The following is a 24,892-nucleotide window of genomic DNA, read 5'->3' on the forward strand; positions in this document are numbered from 1 at the left end:
CCGGACTTTGGTACGAGGGATTCTGGTTCGACGCGGGAGGCTGCTGACCGTACTGGTACTGCTGCATTCGCTGGGCGAATGGGGACGCATTCAGACGTGGTTGGTATTGGTATTGTGGATAGTAGGATCGGCCATACCCGTAACCGTTCGATGGATAGTACGGTCGGTCAGTTCTGGGTTGGTCAGCTTGACGTTCCTGTGGGGATTTGCCCTGGGTCCTTTGGGATTGCTGGTGCTTGGGTTTACCATAAGGCTGGGTGCCCTTGTTGCGGTCCTTCTGGTAGCCATTGGCAATGTCCTTCCAGATGCCGGAGCGGGACTCCAACTGCTCGAGGAACTGGGTCAATGTGGTAGTAGGGGTAGGTTCGGGAATGTCACGCCGGAGATATGGCTCAAGCCGGGTTTAAACCATTGTGATCTGGTTGAATATATCATTAACTTGGGCAGCGCGGGCATGACGAATAACATCTTGTGCAAAGGCGCGAGGGGTCCTGTCATTCCTAACATCGTTGTATCCATAAGAAAGGGATTGTAACTTGACCAGAGCATCAGCAGCACGTGGCCTAAAACGTTTTACCAGCTCAGGTAACCATCCTTGGTCTAACAGAAGAGCACGAAGGGACCGTTTTTCCAACTCAGTGAGTTCGTTGGTGAACCAGTCCAACGCGGCGCCTCGAAGACTCGCTTGTAAGTTTGCTTTGACAAGGGGTTCACCTTTGTAATTAATTACATCTTTCACACGGTCGGTAAACACATTCACATTCTTATAGAACAGGCTTGTGTTGTACTGCTTGATGCTAGCATCTTCTGGCATATCAGGCCAGAAGTAACCAAGCTCTTCGGTTTTCCAGTGTCCATTTGTCATAGTGGGTAATAGAAGGTTACTCGCCGGTGGGTTGTTCAGCTGTGGTCCGTTAGGCGGCGGAAGGTGCTGTTGCTGAGACTGTTGAGGTTGCTCATGACGTTGATTCACATTAGCAGCATCAATCCGTTCGTTAACTGAGGCCTCAAATTGCTCAAACCGCCTTGCCATAGCTTCTTGGTTAGCATCCAGCTGACGGTTCAAAGTCTGTTGGTTTGCCTGGATTAGATTAATTAGGTCCTGTACTGACGGACTGGGGTTAACTGATGTTCGGTTCGAACTGCTCTGTTGGGCACTCATGTCGAACAATCGGTTTCGTGGAATGACGAGAGGGGTAGGACAGGTTCGCGGTAAACGGGATGGTTCAATGACAGGCGCTTGCGGTTCAACGATAGGCGGCTCTTCTTGAGGGAACAGCTGCCTTACGGTTCGGCCAAGCGAAGCAGACCGCGAGCGGGAACGATGTATAGGTCGGACTGTGGGTGGATCATCTAGTTCAGCGGGAGGTCCCTGTGGAGTTGCCGCGGAACGATCGAACGGTGTACATTCGATGGTAGGTTCGGGTTCAACAGTCGTCAGCTCGTGTTCGGGTTGCAAGTTAGACTGTTTGTTAGAGGATGTGGAAACAGAACGGGATCTAGACTGCGTTCTACCCAATGGACGTTCGGGTTGTGGTTCGTCGGTATTGCAGTGCACGCTTGACCAGCGCTGGTATTCCCCTGTCTTGAGTAACGGACGGGCTAAACGTAGGAACTCCCGGGTGGCTCGGTTTAGTGTAGAGCGGTCAATGTTCCAATCAGGTGGGTATAGATGGAGATTCGATGATGCAGGAAGGGGTTCAGTGAACTGGACATATCAGGCAAGACAGGTTGTCTCTGTGTCGAACTGCTGAGCGAATAGGCTTTCGGACTGATCATGGAAAACACTAAGCTGATGTCCAAGCTCAGCAAGGCGCAGGGCCCGACCAGTCATTGGTCAAAGGACCAGCGGTAAACGGTGGGACGCGAGATGGAGGGTATTTAATCCAATGAAGGTAAGACAAGATGATGGTTGGTGGAGTACGGAATAGCAGGAGAAGAGTGGAGGTTGAGGGGTTGGACAGGCTGTGGTAGGGTGGAGGGCTTGGTAAGCAACAGTGCGGTTAGGGCTATGCCCTAGAGCTGCTGTAATCGGGGTGGGAATGACGCAATTGGATGACGGGTCCCACAATGTTGATCGGTCAGTCGGAGGGATTGGGTAATCGCTAATAGGCCTCGGAATCCCCAAGGTTCAGCGGCAGTCAGTAATGATTAAACATGCTAACTAAAGAGCTGATGTAAACCCAAGAGGAATACCCTCTGGAACGAACATGGACATGCTACCAGGTTGTGGCAGACCAACACGATTTGAATGGTAAGTTGATTGATTCTCATAAGATGGGGTTATCTGTCTACCGGTCTTGGATAACAGTACGGTTCAGCAAAGGAACCAACTGCGCAACGGGACGGATAAACCATAGGCCGTTAGATACATGGATAAGCAATACATGGATTAGCGTACGCTATGCGACACTGAGTAACTGGCTGGCTCAGGCCTGCTTGGAAGATAGGGAGAAGTCTCCAACTGAAAATTCAGCTATCGCCAAGTGGTACTGGCCAAGGTTTTCATTACTCAGTAAACAGCCTTGGCCCAGCATCAGATAATAGATTGCAAGTATGTGAGTTCACATTATAGATATTAATGTCTTCATTATTTAATTGTCGCCGATGCCTGATACTCATGCTTATACTCATCACTGTCAGTGTGAGCTGGGGCGTTCATAGAGGGGCTCTAAACACTGGCCATAATGCTATTTACGTCTGTATATTATTATAGTTCGTGTTCTAATATCTGTTAAGTTTATGAATCAGAATAAATGTCACTTTCTGCCTGTATTTCAAATAGTGGACAGTGGGTCGAACACTCCTCCATGGCTAGCCGATCCAGATTCAAGCCACGACTATGGCGTAGTACCCTAACATCTTCTGACCTCATCGAAACTCTAATAAGGTAGCTCTCAAACTCTCAAGTGATGACTGCCTGATCTACGCTGCATTAGGAGATTTTGGATCAGTGAGATGTGTGAGCTCATGAGTAGTAGGCATTTAAATTCAAAGCAGTACCAACCTGTATACAACATCCCAGTGGCGTCCATTTTATTTCAAAGCATCATAAGCCAAATATTAAGAGCTTATCTTTGGTAGCTGCACTTCTTTTTGCTTGCTGTAACATGCCCCACTGATAGACATGAAAGAAGTTAATTACACTCATACCTCTCATGGTTTCAGTGGCATACTTTCATCCTACTCTATGTATGGGAGATTTCCGTGTGTAAGGTTGTTAAATTACGCTTTTTTACCATTATATTTATTAGGTACCATGGAACAACTATTAGCATTTATAGATTATCAGAGAAAATCTGATGACAGTTGTATATAAGTCTGTGGTTGCTAGATGTTCTTTTCCTCTCTAACACTCACTATTTATCTGACCTACGCTACAGCCTGCTCTACCACAATACCCTTGTCTGACAACATGACCTCCGAAAGAATCAATAAGCCAGAAATCAACAAGGACAACATTCAAGGCAACATCTGGTGAGTTCGGCCTCGCCGAGCTTTCCCACTGGCTTATGATAGTAACATTTCTTAGGCCAGGTGTGCCGAAGCTTCATGAATTCTTTCTATTTTTCAATATTACCTCTGAGAGGAGGTTCCGTAGAGATCTGAAAAGACTTATTCCACTGGTTACTACAGCAAATGATGCTGTTAAATTCAATGAGCAGATCAGACAGAACAAAACTGAGGTGTCTAGTGGAGAAGCAAAGTCCGAAGTGATTCCACTCACTGGTGTGAACTTGGCCTTTAGTGCCAAAGGATTGAAAAAAGTACGCCCCGCCATCCCTTCTACTGGTTAGTGGACTATATCTGATACCGTACCTAGCTTTTCAAGGATGATAAGGACAATTTGAAATCTGGCAACTTCCTAGGAGGTATGCTTGCAGACTTGCAAGGTGGAGTTGCTGGTGGTGAAGGTCGGGATAATCCAGATGACTGGGAGGCAAAATTCAAGCCCGAAGTCGAAGATCAATATATTGATGGTGTAATTCTGGTCACTGGGCGCTCTGAGCAGACCGCGCGAGCAAAACTGCGTGAGGTGAAATATATCTTCATTGGATACTTTGGTTTCACTTCCAGCATCCGGGAGCTCTTCATAGAGTATGGCCATGTGCGACCAGATCCAAACGAGAGCAAAGAACAGTGAGAAATGGTAACCTTACAAAAAGAAATAAGCATCTGACCTTTATCAGCTTTGGTTATCGTGACCTCATCTCCCAACCCCAGTTGGAGGGACTCGACCCCGCTCCCAAGGGCAAATATGAGCCGCCACTTGTACCGCCAGGGTACGTACAATTTCCTGACAATTACTTGCGCAAACTGATACTAATAATATTTCCTTCAAGATACATTATTACTAATGCCGATCAAGAGCCTGTCGGTCAGCCTGATTGGGCGACGGACGGTAGCTTCCTTGTCTTCCGCAAGCTGAAGCAGCTTGTGCCTGAGTTCAACAAGTAAGTACAGCCCTAAATACCGCACCTCAACCTTCTGACCAGGGCTTAGATGGCTGGATGGCACGGCTCCTAAGCATCATCTGACCACTGATCAGCTTTCAGCACGCTTAATGGGCAGATGGAAGAGCGGTTTGTGTCCCAACATACTACCTATTCATGACGAACACTTACACAGCACAGGTGCCCCTACTTTTCTTACACCATGCAAAGATGATCCTTCGCTCGCTGATTGCAATAACTTTGACTTCCAACCAGGCAATAGTCAGGAAAAGTGCCCTTTCGCCGCGCATATCCGAAAGTGCAGACCCAGGGGAGATGTCAAGGATACGAGTACTAGTTCCATGATGCGTCGGGGCATTCCCTATGGGGATGAAGTCACTAAAGAAGAGAACGATGAACAGATAACAAAGAAGGAGCGCGGAATGTTCTTTCTGTGCTACCAAAGCAACATTGCAAATGGATTCAGGCGAGTTCAAGAGCGTAAGCAATCCAACCACTGCATCAATACCACATACTATCTTGCCCCTTAATATTTAACAAATATGAGCAGAATGGTGTAACAAGAACACCTTCCCCCCGCTGAAGAGAGGTATTACCGGCCCTCCAGGACCTGGTGCCGACCCCATCTGTGGCCAGTCTAACGGGCCTGACCCATTTGTTATGGGATTATGTGACGGCCAGAATAACAATATCCATGTTGATTTGAAGAGCTGCGTGATCCCTAAGGGAGGGGAGTATTTCTTTTCTCCATCGATCAAAGCACTGACGAATATCGCCAAGCAGTAATCAGTTTCATGTTATGCATTGTGCTTTAGGCAAAAACTTGGCTCTGGCATTCGTTGCAGATTAGATAGTTGTATGTAACTTTTACTTATTAATCAGTTATCTCACCTCGGATAGGAGCAACCGTCAGGTTCTAGACTACTAGTCTACCCTTCCATGTTGTTTTCGGAGTCGCCCAAGAGGGTGGCCCCCAGTCCGAGGTAGGCGACCACCTTAACGTAGGGTTGTTGAAAAAGAGCATTTCAGGACTTCAAATAAATACCACATACAGAAGCATGTACAATATCTTAGATGAAAACACCCGCGATCTACCGTTAAGTTCTTAACTAGCTGATGATGCTTGGGTACGTGTGCTGTGGTCAATAGCATGGAAGACCTTACAGGCGTCAACCTCTCCTTGTATCTTAATGATTCTTCTGAAGCTTCCTTATCTCTGAGATGACCGAGCTAGACACAGTCCCTTCTATGTGTACCCGATTTTAGGAGGTCTTGGTTCGCAGTCCTGTGGGCCTTCTGGTCCGATGACGAGTACATCGGCTGGACACCTGTTAGCCTAGTGATATTCTATTGAACTGAAATCTATGGACTTGAACCATAAAGTAAGGTTGTTCCCGGAATGAAGTTTGAAAACAAAGTCTAAGAACTGGGTGGTCTTCTGACTGCAGGTATCCCTCATGGTGGACTGAGCCATCTTCCCACCATAACTAAACCCCCGTATGATGTAACGGAGATGCTACAAGATGTAGATGTACCCAGATTAGGACGTAGCCTGGCTAGAACGTAGTCACATATGTCAAGTTAACGTACACCCATGTAAAAATCTCTGATCGTTCATATCATTTCAATGTAATGGTCATATTCTCATCTAGATATTTCTGGACCATAGAATACTAAATGGCGTCATTGAGATTCCATATTAGCATGGTAGGTGGTGCTACGGCTTCGAAGAATGGACACTAGAGTCACAGAGGTATAATTAATGAACCAACTATATCCAAGACTTGAAAGGTTGTCGCCCAAGGTAATAAGTAGGTGCCTAGTAAGAGCGTTATTTAATTTCCACACAAACATAACCCTTTGTTTAATAAATCACTCAGTCAGGCAATTGAATCTAGCCCCAACATTAAAAAGAAGTGTAATTAGATCAGATACTACCACAACATGGCACATAGGGTAGCTACCGGCCTACAACCATATGGTAATGTATTCCTCAAGTGGTTGTCAATGAACAGCGCAGTATACGACATCATGATGACGCTGGAAAGGACATATTGGGCCGAGTGTTGGCCTAACTTGCACTGGGAATCGCTCAGTCTAAATCATGTCTTTGACAAGGCACATGAATTATTCTCAGAAGCTGTATCTCAGCTCTGCAAGGGACAAGACACTCCATCCATTATTTAACTTAGTAATTTGAATGTGCTGTCTGCAGTGGACCAGTAAGAAAATATTAATGCCTGCAAACAAGAACCACAGGCAACCCATCATGATATTCCAGTGGCCTCATTGCTCTTGTTAGCCACTGCCATAGTCAACAGGAAAACTATACGCCGGATTGTAGTGCATCTCCCAATAGCCATCCCATATCTTCTTTGTGATTGGGCCAACCTGGCCGTCATTAACAGGTTGACCATCAAGCAATGTTATAGGCATAATGCCGCCGGCAGTTGTGCACATGAAGATCTCATCAGAGTGATAAGCCTGCTCCACTGGTACGACCTCAAGGCGGATGTCGATGCTGTTGGCTCGGGCAACGTCAATCACACTTTTACGTGTGATCCCTCGCAAGACACCTCGATCAGGGGTATAGATAATACCGTTCTTCACCAAAACAATGTTGAAACCAGATCCTTCAGTAAGGTTGGTGTCTCCATCAGTGAGAAATGGGTATGTGGCGCCACGGTCCATTGCCTCAAAAAGTCCCTTTGTTAAATCACCCCACTGTAGATTTTTGATAGTAGGATCAAATGCACCTGGGGGTGTTCGTCGCACTGTCCTTGTAATGATAGCCTCGCCACCATGGAGCTGGTTCTCAGGCGCCATAACCCAAATGTATGGAAGAACAAGCAGGTATATGTTGTTATTATACAGATCCTCAGGCTTCGAACCACGTACACCTGTCAGACCACGTGTCACAATAACTTCCACAAACGCATCCCGGATACCACTCTTGGCGACCATCTCAGCCAGAATATTTTTCACTGAGCTCAGTGCAAGTGGGAACTTGAGCCGCATCTTATCGCAGCTTTCCAAAATCCGTTGCAAATGATCGTCCAATCGAAAGAAGCGACCATCCCAAACCGATATAACATCATAGGTTAGGTCACTGTGCATGAAACCTTCGTCGAGTAGCGGTATTCTAGCATCACTAGGTAAGACGAGCTTTCCTTCCACATAAGCAATGCCCTTAGAGAAAGGATTGTCGCTCCGTTCAAGCAGCTTCTGGCGCGCATAATATCCCGAAAAGACTTTGTCCATAGAGGCCATGACGAATGCGTTGTCACTGTATTCAAAGGTTGAAAGAGCATACCAAATAGACCTAGCTGGAAGTGAAGAATTGAGCAGCGTGTAAAGACCAATTTATACATTCTCTTTCTGGCCTGCTTGCGGGAAATGACGTACGCAACAATCGCGATTCCCTGGTTGTTGGACCCATATGTCAAACAGTCAACCACTAAACACGACAGCTGAATATACAGGCCGGGTCTATCGGGTAAATTCTTGTTCGTTGATGGCTTATTGGCTTGCTTATGTTCGCATTCCTATTGAAGCAAACTCTACTTCTGCCATTTGATGGGCACTGACTTGGGATTTAGCATTGTTTGGTACGGCTTCTTCAGTAGACAGAGGACCCAGCTGCTAGTGTTAGACTGGCCATCAGGAATATATCCTTAATTTATCACTAGCTCAGTGGTGGGAAGATGTTAGGTATTAAACATCATTACTGTATCTATTACGCTAGGTTTCCTGCACAGTGGTAAGGGTGCAGGCCTAATGACTGAATAGCACAAATGGACTCACAATGTTGCTTATAGTATTAGATAAGGGCTTATGCAGCTATGTACACTAATAAAAGAAATTCATATGTAGAGTGCATATATTGGAGAATTAACTTACCCATCCTGCTGGATCTGCTCTTCGCAAAGAGGATATCTGCTTCTGATATAGTGGATAGATTGGGTATCCTATCTCAACATACAGCAATATTGGGTAAGAGTTACTTACCGCTGTGAGCAGTGTATAGTTTTACCACAAGTGGATTATCATGGCTGAATGATGTATGTGGTCCAGGTCTTTAGTGGCAAGCCCGCGATCTGCCTATATGAGGCTCTCCACCTGTAATTGTGAAAGGAAATCTGCAGCCTCTAGTCATTTATATCTTTGCCGTTGCGAGGCTCGATGTCGTTGGCAACTAAAGATGTTATCCGCTTTTACTGCTGAAGAGTTGCTCCAGCAAGGCAATGCCAGATGACAGTACCACAACACAGCCTCTGTAGAGAATCTGCAATTACCATGGAAATTCCCAGGGAGTTATGTGCTTATAACAAATACTAATAACATAATAAATTCTCAGAGGCAATTAATATCAGCTGAAGAATCCTCATACAGTCACATGTCGTGACCTATTCGCCGCCCAATTCATAGTTAGCTAAGTATTGCGCGGGAACTATAATCTCATATAAATTCAATAGAGATATGCTGACTTCTCTAGTAGTATAGTAATGTTATAAAATATCATCATTACAGGTTAGAAGCAGGAACTAGCTGCCTATAATATTTTGCATAAATTCTTCAGTGTTATATGCCAAGCCAAAGTTATGCAAACTTTAAAGCAGAGAGAAGGTAGCAGTGCTAGGGAAGAGCATGACAGGAACCTTCCTCTCAGGTGAGTTATAAGACATTGAAATAAAGGAGTGGGAGACTATTGCGCAGGAATGGAAGAAGAATAGCCAACTCACTGTCAAGTCTGATGGCTAACAACGGTGGTATTTCCTGGTTTCTGGGATTATTATATTGCTACATTGTAGACGTGGTAGCTGCCGCGAGTTATACAAAGATCTGATTAAAGTCCATGAGGAGGCCCAATGATGGAGGGACTTATTATACTAGTGCTCGCCCAAAATATGACTGCACTAGCCAGGAGAACATAAGTATGGACCAGGCCAGGACGTGGAGTCCAGAGTAGACATGGATGAACATGGAAACTATAGTCAGGAGGTAATACAAGGCTTTACTAGCAAGATATGGTAAGGACATTGAATTCATTTACTACACCTATGGGAAGATAAGCTGATATCTAAAAACACTTCGGTGCGTATTGCTGGCAGAAAACCATGATAGTCTGTTTATCCCCATAACCTACTCTATATATTTATTATTACGGTTTCGTCCCAATGGCTTGCTGTAGCGTATAGTAAATTGCTCCCTCTTGCTAGCTACAGTTCAGTCAACAGTTCCCATGGCCTTATAACAGAGTTGGTCCATTATAGCCTAGGAATCCTTTTCTTTCCTTTTTCTTTTTTTTTTATTATTATTATTATTTTTAAGGGGGGGAGGAAGTATATTCTCATCTCAACTATTTGTAGCCGAAAATTGGCCATGCAAACCAGTTATAGAAGGTATCCTCCCAAAGTTCGCCTTGGCGCCCAAAGTATGGTGTGGCGCGGAATTACCAGAATTTAAGTGATTGGAGTTGGGATTTACCCTTGTCAAGAATATCAGCCCATTAACTAACTAATCAGGCAGCTGATGTCATAGAATAAACGACGGAGCTTCCCAGGATTAATGGCATTGATTGATTCCTGTACTAAACTGTACTCATTAAACTCCGTACTCTAGGTTCCAAGACAGTTAAGCCCCACAATCAACTAGCTGGGTTTTCCCTCAGCGGTGGTTCGGCGCAGACTGAAAGCTGAGGACAGATGGAAGTGGTAGTGATCAGGTTTGTGTCCACTTTCCGTTGGCAATCGTATAAAGAGAGTTATGTATTGAAGGCTTGAGTAATCTGCATAAGCTGGATACATAGTAACTATACAAGTGCCGTCTAAAAGGCTCCCACTAGGTCCATGCCAACCTCGACCAGTTTTCTTACTATATTCTTCACTCTTCAGTATCTCTTCTATTCCTACTAACGGCTGTCCATGATTGTTACCTTGGCGTAGCGCCGCCCCATCGTCGCTCTGTACGCGAGTCGTATCACCTGTCCCAATGCACAACACTGTTCAACAGGTGGCTGTGCCAACCTATCAAGGAAGACCACAAGGATCCTCTGTGGGCCACAGCCGGTGCTCTTGCCATCTTGACCTTCTCGTCGATCAATGCTGGTTGTCCTGATGAAGCATGGCCTCTTGGAGCATCACTCTCCTCTGATTTAGAGTGGGTACGTCTAGGCGTTGGGAAGATGACGCTGTGGAATCTGGCCAACCCTATGCGACCCGAAAGTGTCTTTCGCGTGATGACCGAGACCTTTGCATACCTACATCATCCCTTGCCTCAGAAAGGCGTTGATGGTGTATCTGTTGAATTAGCGCAACTGTGCGCCCTTGACGATTCCTCCACGCAAGAGACTAGCCCTTATTTCTCCGTTGCACATGCCCTCTCTCGGCTTATAGAGGCTCCAAAGGGGGTAGCTTCGCAAGGTGCTGTCATCCTGGCCTCCAGCCACATGCATAACTAGTTTGGAACCCTCTTAGAGAAGAAGGATCCTGTAGCGCTCTTGCTATTATCCCTGTGGTATACCAGAGCCCGAGAAAGTAAATAGTGGATGGACATGCGTGCTAGACATGAGCTTCCGGCGATTCGCACCTACTTGCGGCGATATCATGGCAGCAACAGCATCGTCCAGGGGCTTTTACCTGGGGCAAGATAATGCTTTGCCATGTAAAGCAAAACAGATAAAGGGTCTACTCCCACCAGTCGGAATGACTCCATTCTTCGGTTTTCCCCAGACGCCTAGGCTGGATCCCTAGCTCCCTGTACACAGCTTTAATACGATCCATTGCCTTTATATCCTCTGGTATCTCATCATCATCAGAATCATAACGCTGAGTTATATGAGAACGGAGGAAGACAACGATATCAGAGTCGACTGTCTTTCCCGTCAGATGTTCCATCTCATTCCATACTGATAGCCCTTGCTGTGGGATTTGTTTCCACCATATTATGTGCTTCAGGCGACATGTCGCAAAGGGGACATCGTCATCGAACACCAGCACCTCAAAAAAATCCCCCATGCGCAGGCCATCTGTAAATCCTCTTGGGTTATCCTGTGCCCATAGATTAGTGCCTGAGCCTATGATCTCACAGGAGACGCCTCTTCTCCAGGATCTACCTACAGGAACCTCAAAGGACGTATGTGCGAAACTATACCCGCTAGTCGAACAGATGTAGACCTCAAATTTGCGTACTGGGGGCTGTTGGACCAGCATCCGTCGCCAGCTTGCTTCTGGTCGTAGATACGCGACGAGCTTTGAGGAGCTTCTCATCATGTCAAAAGTGGTGAGAGTGGGTTGATCGTACTCATAGTCGTCTTCCGGGTCATCGGGGTCGATGAGTTTGAATAGGGCTGGGAATGCTTCGACCAGTACGGGATTCTGGACTTTACCCTGACCGGGTGTATTTTCTATAGGTATAAAATACAAAGCTTTTTGTATAGGCGACGAGTCTTGGATCATACCCAGCCAGGAGCGGCATGTTCGTTGAATGCACAGGAGTGTGCGCATGTCCAGGTTGAGGAGAATCATCTCGAGGATTTCGCGGATCCCGAATGCCGCGTGTGTTGAGGAGGCCATTTTAGTTGCTTTAGTCGTATTGTTGTTGATTGAAATGCGGTAATATAAAGATTGGCTTGATAGTGCTATATTAAAGATAATAATGAAGCACTAAGTCATAAATTTAATGTTGTTTTCCGTGAGTCAAATACATCACTTTGCCAATAATGCTGAGTCATGTTCCTTGCTAAGAGATATGATTCGTCCACCTGCTGAAATGTCCTTGAGTGTCGGAAAAGGCCAGCCAGTCATACAAAATAGTCATAGACCAACCGCTAGTAAATGGCATAGAGTGATAGCATATTTTTATCACTTTCATCGCCTGCACCATATCGAATGGTACACTCTAGTAACACGTGGGCCCTGGCTGTTAAATTACTCAGGGATCCCTACCCAGGTATTTACAACTTGGGCCAAAAGTCATAGCAGTTATAGTCCGTGTACTGTAAATAAGCCGGATGCGAAGGTAATCTAAAAGTCATAAGAGTTGGGATACACCTCCTGAACTAGAGGAACGAGAGTTACTAGTAACTAATTAGGTAAGGATCTGATACTGCCCCACGGACCCACATAGTCTGCAAGAAGATTTGATGATTGATAATATGCGGGGTGTTCGGTAACTTAGAGTCGGAGGCCGAGCTGACTACTCAAAGCACAGTTGGAGAAAATAAGGTTGCGTTTGATTCATAATCCTCGGCACCGTCAAGACCGAGTCCTAACAAACATTAGTCATGGCCAGACTGATGAGGGCTACGTCAAGTCATGTATACCTTCAAGACTGAAGATAAAAGGACTTGATTAGTAGCAGGAGCCATGACTATCAACAAGATCTTCAATTCCCAACAACTCAACTTTCATCGACTATCATAGCTATCAATTCATCAAAATGTCCAAAATCCTCACAGTCTTCGGCGCGACAGGAAAACAAGGCGGCTCTGTCATCCGCACAATCCTGCAGGATGCAAAGCTGTCCCAGGAATTCAGGATCCGCGGTATCACCCGTGACACCACGAAGCCGGCAGCTCAAGCGCTGTCCAAGCAAGGAGTTGAATTGAGAAATGTATGCGTTACCCACCCACCAGACCAGACACGGAACTATGCTGACTACCGCCCAGGCCGATATGAACTCTAAGGAGTCTCTCGTCCAGGCACTGCAAGGGAGCCACTCGGTCTTCCTTGTGACCACTCCGGCTTGGGGCGTCGCCGGTTCAGATGCAGAACCGGTGCATGGCAAGAACGCGACCGACGCAGCAAAGGCAACCGGCGTCCAACATCTGATTTTCTCCTCCTTGCTCAATGTCACCGAGACATCCGGCGGGCGGCTCAAACATGTACCCCATTTTGACCAGAAAGCCCAGGTGGAGCAGTATATCCGGTCCACTGGTGTGCCTGCTACCTTTGTGCTGCCAGGGTATTTCATGAGCAATTATCCCGAAGTGGGTATGCTGCGCAAGGGCGAGGACGGCGTCTACAACCTGGCGTACCCTGTGGGTCAGAACGCCAAGTTTCCACTGGTCGATATCGAGGCCGATATGGGTAGGTAATAACCATCTGCGATGGGATTGCACGAGATCAACGAAGGCTGATGGTCTGCATAGGTAAATACGTCGCTGCGGCGTTGAAGAATCCTTCTGAGTCCCTTGGTGCTCAGATCCTCGCCGCCGAAGATTACTACACCCCTACAAGAATCCTCCAGGAGTTCGAGGAGGTTACCGGACAGAAAGCTCGATTTGTGCAGGTGGATCCCGATACGTTTAAGAGCTTTATGCCTGGTCCAATTGGTGAGGAGATGCTGCAGAACCACCTCTTCATTGAGAATCCTGGTTACTTCAACGGCAGGGATCTTAAAGAGAGCAATGACTGGCTCGAGAAGGCTGGGTATCAGCCAACGAGCTGGAGAGAGTTCCTGGAGCGAAACAAAGCTGCATTTCTCCAGTAGTGAGTGAGGTGAGCTTCCAATGGTAGTGGTATGGAAAATGAGTGTTGCAGATGAAAGCGCATGTCATTTAACCATGTCTAAGACCAGTGGAATGATCCCCCATTTGCTGAGTGTTTGGAGTCTGAATGATAGAATATGTATCAACAATCGTATCATCATGTTTGATTCCATCTCAGTTAGCCAATTCTGCACACCTCGGTCAGGGTAAGCTACTGCTCTATATCGAAATATATAATCATTACTTCACTCCTGAAAAGATAATTATTACCACGACTCTTACAACACTACGCCGGAGACTACACTGAGGAAGCTAGAGAGCTACTTAGACATTCAAATTTCCGATATGCAGCTCCATGGTAAGCGCCCTTTTTGAGTATGTTGGAAACAGACTCCATGTTGCGTAAGGGTCTCAGACAAGAGTGGTTCGTGCGACATGAAGATCTCAATTGTGAAATCCACTGAAAAATGGGTCAAATTATCTTTCTTATCGTTGGCTTGCTTCAGTGAATAGCGAAGTCGCTGCAGTTTGATGTTGTCTGCAAATCTTCCCAGATTTATCATGCATACGTCTCAGTCCTCCGCGGAGGAACTCACTTTCCTAGCTGAGCTATCTGCAAAAGCATAGTTTAAGTTCCATGTGATGCTAGCCGACATCCTCCATTCGGTTAATGATTATGGAACAGATATAACCATTTTCATTTTCGTCCGGGCGATTTTTACTTTTCTAAGGTCCCTCTGGCTGAGGTTAAAGCTGAGCCTAGATACAATACAAGACTTTCGTTGGTGTGACTTGCAATATTCACTGCTCCTGATCCCCAGCTCTTCCACTGGTGATTCAAAGCACTTAAAATAAGGGTACCGCGCCACTTCCCCTAGCTGACCGTGGCTTTGATAGCTTGTCGCAATGCCCGATACGGACGAAAGAAGAACAGTTCTCATCATAGGGTGCGATCACCATCCACTCTGCCTCTTTCATTGGGTTGCCAGTTGCTGAATATTATGAACATGTTTTAGTTGCTCCCCTGGAGGAATAGGATACTCGCTTTGCTGTGCATTTAAAGCAAAGGGGCTCCGCGTGTTTGCGACCGCAAGAAGACTTGAAGACCTCGCCGGTCTCAAAGCCAAAGGAATCGAGACGTTAGCACTCACAGTCGACGATGCGCAAAGTGTACTACAATGCTATGCCGAGATCGAGAGACGCGTAGGTTCCAGAGGGCTGGACTACCTGGTCAATAATGCGTATGTAGACACCCGCGAGCTCCTCATCTGCTGTTGTCATTCCAGACTGACCGTCCCCAATTGCAGTGGTCGAAGTGAGAGCACTGACTATCAAAAGTGTTTGGGCACTCTCTCGTCTATATGGCTAATATCTTGCCTCCAGACTATACGGTCCCTGCAATGGAGGTTGACTTGCAGGGAGCCCGGCAGATTTTTGAGACGAACTTCTTCGCCGTCATACTGATGTGTCAAACATTTCTACCGCTGCTCCTGAGAGCCAAGGGGACAATTGTGCAAATTGGATCAGTATCTGGGGTAAGCACGGCAGCCACGGACCTACACCTAAGAGACCATGTTGACTGCTGTAGGTGATGCCATACGTCTTCGGTTCCGTCTACAATGCATCCAAAGCAGCTTTACATTCCTTGAGTGACGCGATGCGTATCGAACTGGCTCCATTTGGGTAAGATTTCACTTCCCTCTTGGCACTCGCGTCTTGTACCGGATCGAAATCTCATACTGTGATGCCTGTCTACAGAGTTAAAGTTACCACGGTCATTACTGGAGGTGTACAGTCGCGTATTGCCAGAGAAGATCGCCAACTGGCGCCAGATTCTCTTTATAAGGGCATATTGCCAGAAAACAATCGCCGCGTTCGACACAGTCAGGAAGGCGCAATGAGCCGCGATGCTTACGCGGAGAGCGTGGTTGCACAGATAGTCCGACATTCTGGTCAGAGATCATACAAGAAATGGATCTGGGAAGGAAATAAGAGCAAGTTGATACAGTTCCTCGTTGGGGGGTGGCTTTGGTTTGGTCTCTTTGATTGGATGTTTGCGCGTATGTTTCATATGGAGAAGTTGAAGAGGGATTGATCGGCTGCTTGATAGCCGTCTTTGATGCGTAGCTATTTTCTAGCCGAGCCTCAAAAACGGAATGTCTTTGTGATTGTCTTCGCACATACGAATATAGAGTGACAGCGAGGAAGTTTGTCCGCGGAGGAACTCGATGTTTGGCTCTGCCCAATGAGAGAGGCTGCCATGGGTGGATCCGGTATGTGGCAACAGCTTTATTTCAGATCCTCCGATTTGCTAGCTTTTTTGCGGTACTTAGAGAGACAGCCACGTCATGTGACAACAACTGTGCAACCCCACCAAAGCCAACACAACGTCTTGCAGCCACAAACACATCACTTGGAAGCCTCTGAGCTACGGACGCACAGCCTTCTCACCCAGGAAGGCCATACTCTATTGAATTCTCAGATCAGGCTCTCAATCCAGGCGCCCTGCCTAGGATAAGGGACAGCTCCCCCTCCGCTTACTGCCTGACACCCGCCCAGCAACCACCACGCGTCTCGACGCGTCAATAACATGGCACGACATAACAACCAACCTGGTGGCCCTCTACAGGCTGCACTACAGGAGACAACCACCTCAGCCACTGCTAGAGCTCTCAAGGGACAGAAAATCTTTAGTCCCATAGCAGCCTTCCTTGATGATCACCGACGCCAGAATGCTGGCCTCACGCCCCGCTAGCTAGGAGCGCTCACGGCCCTTAGCAATGACCTGGCTAATATAGCCCAACAACACTTCAATGCCTACATCAGCGGCGTGCCCTTGACTAATGCCCCCCTCCCCCTCACCCCTGCCCCTGCCCCTGCCCATGGCCCTGCTTCCTTCCCCCCCTCACCTCCCCCTTCTCATCCCCCCTCCGGTCTTGCCCAGTCCACATACGCGACTGTCACCAGAAGTCCCCCAGCTAGGAACAATGCTGCCACGAAGAAAACATACAGTAATACTAAGACTGATAGGTTAGCTACAAAGCTGCCACCTCCTGACAACTGACTCTTTATGCGCCTTCCAGAGAACCATCTTGCCAAGAGCATAGATGCATTTGCTATACATACTAGCCTGCGATCCCATCTGGGCACTAATGGAAAGCTTCTCAAGGGCGTCTAATCTATCAAAACTGGACTTGCTCTTCTGCCAGGCTCTACTAAAGCCCTCCCAGCCCTAGAGGCCCAAAAGGAAGCTATAGCCGCCTTCTTTAAAGACTGCCAGATCGAACGGAGTTCCCACTAGATCTCTTATTGAGTGACCAATGTACCCAGGAAGGTTGGCCGACTTACTGGCAGCTAATACTCCATGATCCCCGTTAACCCTGAAATCTTGTCTTCAGAGATCACTGAAGCTATAGGCCTTAACCCAGTCTCTATTACTGAGACTGCTATAAGTGCCGCTAACCCCAACACTATCTTATCTAGCTAGTTTATTAACTTCCCGGAGGACAGCAAGGCCAACCTTCCAGTATGACTCTCCTTGTTTAGCATGATCACTAATGCTTAGCTGCTAGTAAGAAAGACAAAGATTATACAGTGCAACTGCTGCTGGAAGTGGCATAACGCTAGATCCTGTGCTCGCCAGCCCCAGTATCAACTTTGCAGCTCTACCCAGTATACTGAGGAGGGCCATAGCAATAGATGCAGTACCCAACCTCCCCACACCTGCCCTCCAAGGTGCCTACACTGCCATGGCCCCCACCCGGCTGACTATGAGCAATGCCTCCTGCGACCTAGCAAGGCAGGCACTCAATGCACAAAGGCCCAGCAAGCCGAGATTCGCAAGACTAGCTCCCTAGAGCTTGCTAAGGCACGCCTAGAGAGACAGTGCTGCATGCAAGTCCCAGAGCCTTCCTAGGACCAAATCATGGCTATAAACAGCCGCCCTTCACCCTTCCCCTTCCGCACGGCTACCCCCCCGCCACAGGAGCCTTTAGACTCTCCCCCGGTCACAGCCAGAGCAGTCTGCTTCGTATCTCCTAAGCCACAAAACAGCTTTGAAGTTCTGATGAACAAACAAATATGAAGTACCAAAATCACCCAAGGAAGGAGTCTATCGCTATACTCCAGCTGAACATTGGCCGTATACTAGAAGCCCATGAAATTGCCCTCTCCCAGGCATACTCCAACCACATCAACATTATCCTTATACAGGAGCCCTACATTTACAGAGACCTGACTTAAAAGATCACAAAAAGGCACCCATCTTACGAGTGCTTCTCCCCAACTGATTCTTGGGAGATAAGTGGCATCCCTCGAGTTCTTACCTACATTCGTCAGAAAAATGGCATCTGAGCCTCCCAACTCTGCCCTGACTCAATAAGCCAAGAGACCCTCTCAGACCTTCTTCTACTCCAGATCTCCTCGTGCTCAGGACAATCTGCCTTGATATTTAATATATATAATGCTCCTGCTGGCGCAAAACAGGCGGGTAAAGCAGCGAGAACTCTTACTTCCTTGCTGGAGTCCTACTTCTCTCTGCCTACCCTGCTTGCTAGTGACTTCAACCTACACCACCATAGATGGTAGCCCTCACTCCAGCATGCACCCACTACCTTCGCAGAATCATTCACAGAATGGCTTGACAGGCTTGGACTACTGCTTACCTCTGAGATTAATATCCCTATACATAACAAAGGCAACGTCCTGGACCTTGCCTTTGTCTCTAGCTCCCCAACCCTCATAGGAGCCAGTACCAGGGTTGCATATTATCTAGACGCCACCTCAGATCATCGCCCACTTCTTACGAACCTGCCGTGGGAACAGGGACCTGTGGAAACTCTGCAAAGACTAAGATTTGACACACTAGACCACACCCGCTTCCTCACACTTCTCGCCTCTAATATAGCCAACGTCAGGAGCTTGGCAGAGAATGAAGATGAACTAGACTATCTTGCAAATGGAATTACTGCAGCCATCCATAGCTCATACACAGCCTCTGTAAACAAGTCAATACCCCAAGGGGGAGGCCAATGATGGTGGAATACCACGTGCAAGGAGGCATTACAAGACTACCAGGCAGGACTCTGCACACAGAAAGACTTCTGGCGGGTAACATGGCGAGCCTAAGAACAGTACTGGAGAGACAAGATTAGCGCGGTAACCGAGAGCAAGGAGGTGTTTGATATGTCAAGATGGCATAAGTTAACAGGCTCCTACCGCAGCCCCCTACTTAAGGACCCTTTGAGACCGGACAGCCCCCCAGCGGTAGCCTTACAAGAGAAGCGGGATATCATATCCCAGAACCTTCTTCAAAATACCGCTGAAGCAGGAGATATCCCGCTGGATACGCCAGCAGTCTCATCTAGCTCACTGCCATTCCCTGATGTAACCATGGCCCAAGTTAAGAAGTCAGTCCTACAAGCAGGGAATACAACCCCTGGGGCTGATGAGCTACCCACTTGTATAATCAAGGTGGCATGGCCCCTGATCAAAGACAGAGTCCTTACACTCTATTAGGGTTGCCTTCGAACTAGCTATCATCCAAAGTGCTTTCGACACGCAGTTCTAGCAATAATCCAAAAACCAAATAAGTCTAACTAGTCTAGCCCTAGGTCATATAGGCCTATTGCCCTCCTGTCAGTACTGGGCAAAGGCCTTGAGAGACTAATTGCCCAGAACATGGCATGGATTGCTATCCAGTACAGAGTCCTGGCTAGTCAATAGTTTGGGGCCCTGCCTCTCTGCTTAGCAACTGATCTAACTACATCCTTGCTCCATGATGCAGAACAGGCCCTTAACCAAAGGCTAACAGCCTCACTCCTCACCTTTGATGTAAAGGGAGCCTTTGATGGAGTCCTTCCTAGGAGACTTATCCATCGACTGCGCTTACAGGGCTGGCCTGATAACCTAGCTCGCTAGGTAGCCTCCTTTATCACAGGGCGAGTGGTACAAATCCGCATTAACGTGAAATAGGACCAGCAACAGAAATACTCTGCAGCCTGCCACAAGGTTCACTAGTATCCCCTATTCTATTTATGCTCTATCTAGCCCCCTTATTCTGGCTTGGAGTTCCAAAGTCCAGGTTTGGATACGCGGACGATGGAGCTATCCTGGCAATCTCACTGTCTATTAAGGCGAACTGCCAAAGCCTATCCAACTCCCTACAAGAAGCCCTTGACTGGGCCGCTATGGAGGGGATCACCTTCGCGCCAGATAAATATGAACTAATCCATTTCTCACGCCGCAAGGCTGACCAGGATCCAAGCCACACACTAAGTATCATAGCAGGCCCGGTCACAGTCTCCGAGAATACAACTCGCCCTTACCTGTGTTGGCTGGGGGTCCTCTTTGACAAGAAGCTCAGCTTCAAGTACCATGTCAGGGAGACAACCTCAAAGGCTCTGACAGTTGTAAATGCCCTCCGTGGCCTCGGGAACACAGTCCGGGGAATCAAGCCCTATCTCATGCGACAGGCGGTGATAGCCTGTGTGCTCCGGAAAGCCTACTTTAGCGCAGAAACCTAGTAGCCAGGTCGCTCGCGCCCCTGCCCCCGTGCAGGCTCTATCTCAAACCAGGTCCAGGGGCAACTTGATAAGATAGCTAAGGTTATACAGACATGCCGTAAAATACATACACACACACACACACACACGCCACAAACACATTGTCTAGCACCGGTGTCCTGGACATGCAGCAATTTCTTTTAGATCCGACGGAAAGGAGAGCCGTACAAGAATGTCTCCAGACGTGTCTAGCCCGACTGCCGCGATAGTAGCTCACGAACAGGTCTCGCAGGGCCCTGGCACTTCTGGGGCTAGCAACTTGCGAGTATGTGACAAATGCATTTCGTCAGTGGTTGCGTCCATACCCCGGATTTCGGCCTGACTAACCCTTTTTAGGAGAAAAGTAAAGTGTGAGTGCCTTCACTGAAGATCCCCGTACGAAAGCAATCGTCACTGAGACCCATTGAAGGCGATCAGAAACGACCGGTATGCTCTCGATGTCATGAGGGAGGTTTTGCCTGCATTTATTCATCCTCCAAGAAGAAGCCGGGCCCTGCCAGAGGAACACGAAAGGCAGCAAGGCGCACTGCCAAGTCCCCAGAAAAGACTACTCGTTCATTTGTCAGTCCTGAGCACGACAATGACGAGCACATGTCTTCATTCTTTTCTGACATATTTGTTGCTTCTCCAGCGACAGAATGCCAGTTGAACACTGACGCTGGCTTCCTAACTGGCTATGGCGCCACACAGACGCAATCTCTCCTTTCAGGGTTATCACCGCTTGTCCCTGCAGCTGGGCCACCTGTGCCCTCGGAGCTGGGGATTTCCGCAGAGATGCAGGCGAAGCTGTAAGTCCTGCCACCTACCATTTCTTGTCTCAAAATTGACGACCATTACGTCAATTTCTGTTAGGGTCCATGACTTCTTCGACTTTGTCCACTATTCCATCCCATTATTCCGGAAAGAAGACTTTCTCCAGCAGTACGAGGGCGGAACGATCAACCGTTCTTTGCTGCTCACTGTCCTAGCTGTCACAGCAAAGTCTCTCGGCCTACCGCACGGTTGGCAGGTAGCCAACATCGATGATTGTCTTCAACAACTGTTGAAGACCGACCCGTTGGATGCTCCGACCCAGCCAGCCCTGTTGCTGGATGCGTTCCGGCAAAGCTGCCTGCTCGCATTTTATCGGTTTCACCAGGGTCATGGTGGGGATGCATGGGACTACATCAGTCGTCTCTCGCGTAAGGCCCTGCGATTAGGTCTGCATCAGCTGGATTCCACTGATCGATACAACTCGTTTGGCGACATCTTGGCAAACCCAGCCAACCTGGAAGAATGGAGATATGTTTGGTGGTGTATCTACTGCTTGGACTCGTACTCGAACATCACAGCAGCCACCCCATTTGTCCTGGAAAAAGAGAGCATACAGACCGCCTTAGTGGCTACTTCTCTGGAGGGCTCAAGCGATAGCCGCGTTGGTAGTCGCGAACCGCAGTTTCTGCCCACAGATACTAAAAATCTGTGGCGCATTTCAGCGGAAATGGGCTGTCTTAGTACCCCTGCCTCTTATTTTAACATGCACATCGTCACAACATCTCTCCTAAGAGAAGCAGCGGCTATTTTTCGGTTAAGGAGGCAAAACCCGTCGGAAGCTCTTCGAGACCGACAATCTCAATTCAGAGATCACCTCTCGGCCGTAGTTCTTTCCTTGCCGCCACAGTTTCTCCGCGAAGCTCGCAACGCTTTTACCAATGAATCCAGCTTAGACCATCATGCTCGGCTTGTCTGTCTACTTCATCTGCATGCAGCACGACTTCTGAACACAATCACATTCGATATGTCGGACGATTCGGAGTGGACCACGGCATGAGAGCGATCCCTAGCCCACTCCGAGAACATTGTGGCTGTCATCCGAGAATGGGACAGCCGGTACTGTTCGACTGTCGATCCAGCCATTTGTCTCATTGTATTCTCGACCTTGATTCTACTCTACCTGCATGAATTACACGAGGCCATATCTGGAATGCCTGCCCTTTCCGAGAGACTCCAGGCAGAGAAGAACATACTACTTTTGTTTTTGGAACAGTTTGCCCAAATCTGGGCCCTTCCGAAGTCACTCAAAGGTGGGCCCGCAATATTGAGTTTGATTCCATTTTCTTCCAACATGGCTGATTTCTACCAGTGTCGTTCGAGAAATTCAGTAGTGTTGTCCACGGTCCACTCTCCGCCTACGACATTGGCCAGCTCCTGATACAAGCGCCTGGACCCTTTCGGCCATGGAGGGGACTCCTCGGTCTCGCGCCAAATCCGCGGGACCCGTTGCTCACTCCACAGGAACCCGTGATTGACCTTTCCGGGCTTGATTTTTCGTTCGACTTTTTCTCGACTTTATGACGGCAGTGTCTAGGGTTCGAATTGCCCTTAGCAGAATGCCTCCTTGCTGCTCGGTTTTTCGTTGGCGTCCTTCATCTCCGCTTATACCATTAAATGCCGTTGAAGCAAGTAGGCAACAATGCATACATTATACATCAATATAATAATAATACATACCAGCCAACATGACCTTCGACCAGAACGATCCTATACCTCTTCATAAGAATCCCATCCTACCTTGCCTTATTGTCCCCGAAGTCCTTCGGCACCTCCGGCCCCCATATAGACAACGGCCCGACAGGTTCCCTCCGAGTGGGATTATCCTCATTAACCATGTCTCCATCCGCGTAATGCTCGATCTTGAACCCACTGCTATCATACCAATAGTCAAAAATTTACTGCCTAGGATATGCCGCCCCACACCCCAAACCGACTTCCACCCTTTCTTGGCAAGATACCGGTGCCCCATCAGCTGCTCGTCAAAGTCCGCCACCTCGAATGAGCTGTGGTGGAGGTACGTCTCCCGGATATTCGGCGGCGCCCGCTGCAGGAATAAACTATGGTGGTCGGAATACTCGGGTCCCAGATCCAGATGCATGAAAGTCAGGACATCGACGTGCGGAAACTGCGGGAGGTTAAGAATATCCGAGTGCACGAAGTTGAAATTCGACGTGTAGAAGTCCAGCTCGGTGTCGAACTCTCGACACACGTACCCGTAATGGCCCAGCTTGTGCACCAGTGCGGGCGCCTCACGGTACCGCTGGAACTGGCCGAGCCTTTTTTTCTCAAAGGGCGTGTTGTACGGCCCTTGCGACTCGTGTGTCGCAGAGGGTGGCTGCTCAATTGTCGTGTTGACGCTGCGCTCGGTTTGCCCGTACACAACATGGAAGAAGGTGCCGTTCGGCCGGGCGAAAGTGATCATCTTGCCGCCGCCGGGGGCCTCGTCGAGGTCCTTGACGACAGCGTCTGGGAGCGCTGCAGCCTTGTTGAAGTTGGCCTCATCCTTGGCTACCCAGGCACCACCTAGGAAGCGTGATCGGCCGGTCTGGCTCTGCGAGGCGACATAGACGTATGGGTCTTTACCGTAACCGCGGTAGTAGATGGTATTTCCCTTACGTTCCGCGGGTATGAAGCCAAAGTCCTTGGCGAATCTGTCGAATTTCTCGAGGTCTTTGTGTTCAAAGTAGACGTGTGCGATGCGGGATAATTGCACTTTGGACGGGTTGTTGGCCACTGTAGGTATTGAGGACGGTGGGAGGATCCAGTCTTGCCATGATTTGGGCAGACGGGCAATCACGTCGAGAATAAATAGAGACATTTCTCTTTTGGAATTGAGATAGTGCTTTTTACAAATGTCCTGTGGTGTTCGGCTGGTAGATGCAACCTAAGCTGTGTTGTTTTTGTTCAATACTGGAATGATGCTAGATTAAAGGTGAAAGAATGAAATAAAGAACTCTCTTATTTCTAGATTATATCTGGGTGCGCTGAGACATGTATGAGCTGTTAACCTCGCCATCCCATGTGTTCCCGCGGGAGAATTCCCAACTGCCAGACATCAAGACCCGCCGCGGCACAACTTCGGAGGTTATTAAGTAAACACACCCTGTGGTTAAAACCCATGCGAAACGTAAATGTGTTCGAGCCTGATACCAAATGATTGCAAACTATTTTATAATATATTTTGCTGACATTCACAATCTTCACCTTCTGCATTTCTTTTTCCAATGGATACTGATGTGGTTATCGTTGGCGGTGGGCCGTCAGGCCTGACTCTAGGGCTTGCTTTGGCAAGGCACCAGGTTAAGGTAACTAGATGTCTCACATTAGCACAGTCGTCAAAGAAATTAAATTAATTCCGTTCAAGTCCATCATTCTTGAGAAAGGACATGATATCACTCAGGATCCCCGAGGAGTCGTACTCACAGGTGACGCTCTTCGGAGTCTATGGACACTAGGGCTGGGGAAGCACGTCTCCTCGATAGGACACGGTAGGTGCTATATTTCGGCCTTCAGTCGTTTCCAGAATCAGTAGCTAACGCCACCTACCTGGTAGAGCTGCATTCCCTCACTTT

The 24,892-nt window shown here is 48.0% G+C and overlaps 8 protein-coding genes across 8 annotated transcripts; 5 read left to right on the forward strand and 3 right to left on the reverse strand.

The window, feature by feature from the left end:
- Positions 1 to 3,334: 3,334 nt before the first annotated feature.
- Positions 3,335 to 5,240, forward strand: AFUA_7G06890 (Dyp-type peroxidase; the record flags this gene model as incomplete). Its single annotated transcript, XM_077805221.1, has 7 exons — positions 3,335 to 3,477; positions 3,533 to 3,767; positions 3,824 to 4,140; positions 4,191 to 4,283; positions 4,344 to 4,454; positions 4,504 to 4,934; positions 5,005 to 5,240. 7 exons carry the CDS (start codon positions 3,335 to 3,337, stop codon positions 5,238 to 5,240), a joined length of 1,566 nt encoding a protein of 521 aa, XP_077661349.1.
- A 929-nt stretch (positions 5,241 to 6,169) lies between these two features.
- Positions 6,170 to 7,818, reverse strand: AFUA_7G06900 (aminotransferase class IV). Its single transcript, XM_743728.2, has one exon. It carries the CDS (start codon positions 7,722 to 7,724, stop codon positions 6,753 to 6,755), a length of 972 nt encoding a protein of 323 aa, XP_748821.1. The 5' UTR covers positions 7,725 to 7,818; the 3' UTR covers positions 6,170 to 6,752.
- A 2,386-nt stretch (positions 7,819 to 10,204) lies between these two features.
- On the reverse strand, positions 10,205 to 12,104 carry AFUA_7G06910 (F-box protein). The gene has a single exon (XM_743727.2). It carries the CDS (start codon positions 12,026 to 12,028, stop codon positions 11,141 to 11,143), a length of 888 nt encoding a protein of 295 aa, XP_748820.1. The 5' UTR covers positions 12,029 to 12,104; the 3' UTR covers positions 10,205 to 11,140.
- Positions 12,105 to 12,641: 537 nt separating this feature from the next.
- AFUA_7G06920 (NmrA/HSCARG family protein) lies at positions 12,642 to 14,734 on the forward strand. Its single transcript, XM_743726.2, has 3 exons — positions 12,642 to 13,067; positions 13,123 to 13,543; positions 13,606 to 14,734. Exons 1-3 carry the CDS (start codon positions 12,894 to 12,896, stop codon positions 13,944 to 13,946), a joined length of 936 nt encoding a protein of 311 aa, XP_748819.1. The 5' UTR covers positions 12,642 to 12,893; the 3' UTR covers positions 13,947 to 14,734.
- A 3,290-nt stretch (positions 14,735 to 18,024) lies between these two features.
- Positions 18,025 to 18,186, forward strand: AFUA_7G06930 (uncharacterized protein; the record flags this gene model as incomplete). The annotated part of the gene is made up of 1 exon (XM_077805222.1): positions 18,025 to 18,186. The coding sequence occupies one exon, from the start codon at positions 18,025 to 18,027 to the stop codon at positions 18,184 to 18,186; it is 162 nt and encodes a 53-aa protein (XP_077661350.1).
- Positions 18,187 to 19,979: 1,793 nt separating this feature from the next.
- AFUA_7G06935 (uncharacterized protein) lies at positions 19,980 to 20,468 on the forward strand (the record flags this gene model as incomplete). The annotated part of the gene is made up of 1 exon (XM_077805223.1): positions 19,980 to 20,468. One exon carries the CDS (start codon positions 19,980 to 19,982, stop codon positions 20,466 to 20,468), a length of 489 nt encoding a protein of 162 aa, XP_077661351.1.
- Positions 20,469 to 20,916: 448 nt separating this feature from the next.
- AFUA_7G06940 (transcription factor domain-containing protein) lies at positions 20,917 to 22,568 on the forward strand. Its single transcript, XM_743723.2, has 2 exons — positions 20,917 to 21,295; positions 21,360 to 22,568. The coding sequence occupies exons 1-2, from the start codon at positions 21,099 to 21,101 to the stop codon at positions 22,315 to 22,317; spliced, it is 1,155 nt and encodes a 384-aa protein (XP_748816.1). The 5' UTR covers positions 20,917 to 21,098; the 3' UTR covers positions 22,318 to 22,568.
- Positions 22,569 to 23,037: 469 nt separating this feature from the next.
- Positions 23,038 to 24,815, reverse strand: AFUA_7G06950 (2,4,5-trihydroxytoluene oxygenase; the record flags this gene model as incomplete). Its single annotated transcript, XM_743722.2, has 2 exons — positions 24,744 to 24,815; positions 23,038 to 24,629 (listed from the first exon to the last, which is right to left on the reverse strand). Exon 2 carries the CDS (start codon positions 24,136 to 24,138, stop codon positions 23,038 to 23,040), a length of 1,101 nt encoding a protein of 366 aa, XP_748815.1. The 5' UTR covers positions 24,139 to 24,629; positions 24,744 to 24,815.
- Between the last annotated feature and the right edge of the window lie 77 nt (positions 24,816 to 24,892).

The sequence above is a fragment of the Aspergillus fumigatus genome, chromosome 7 (assembly GCF_000002655.1).
Source record: "Aspergillus fumigatus Af293 chromosome 7, whole genome shotgun sequence".
Lineage (NCBI taxonomy): Eukaryota > Fungi > Ascomycota > Eurotiomycetes > Eurotiales > Aspergillaceae > Aspergillus > Aspergillus fumigatus.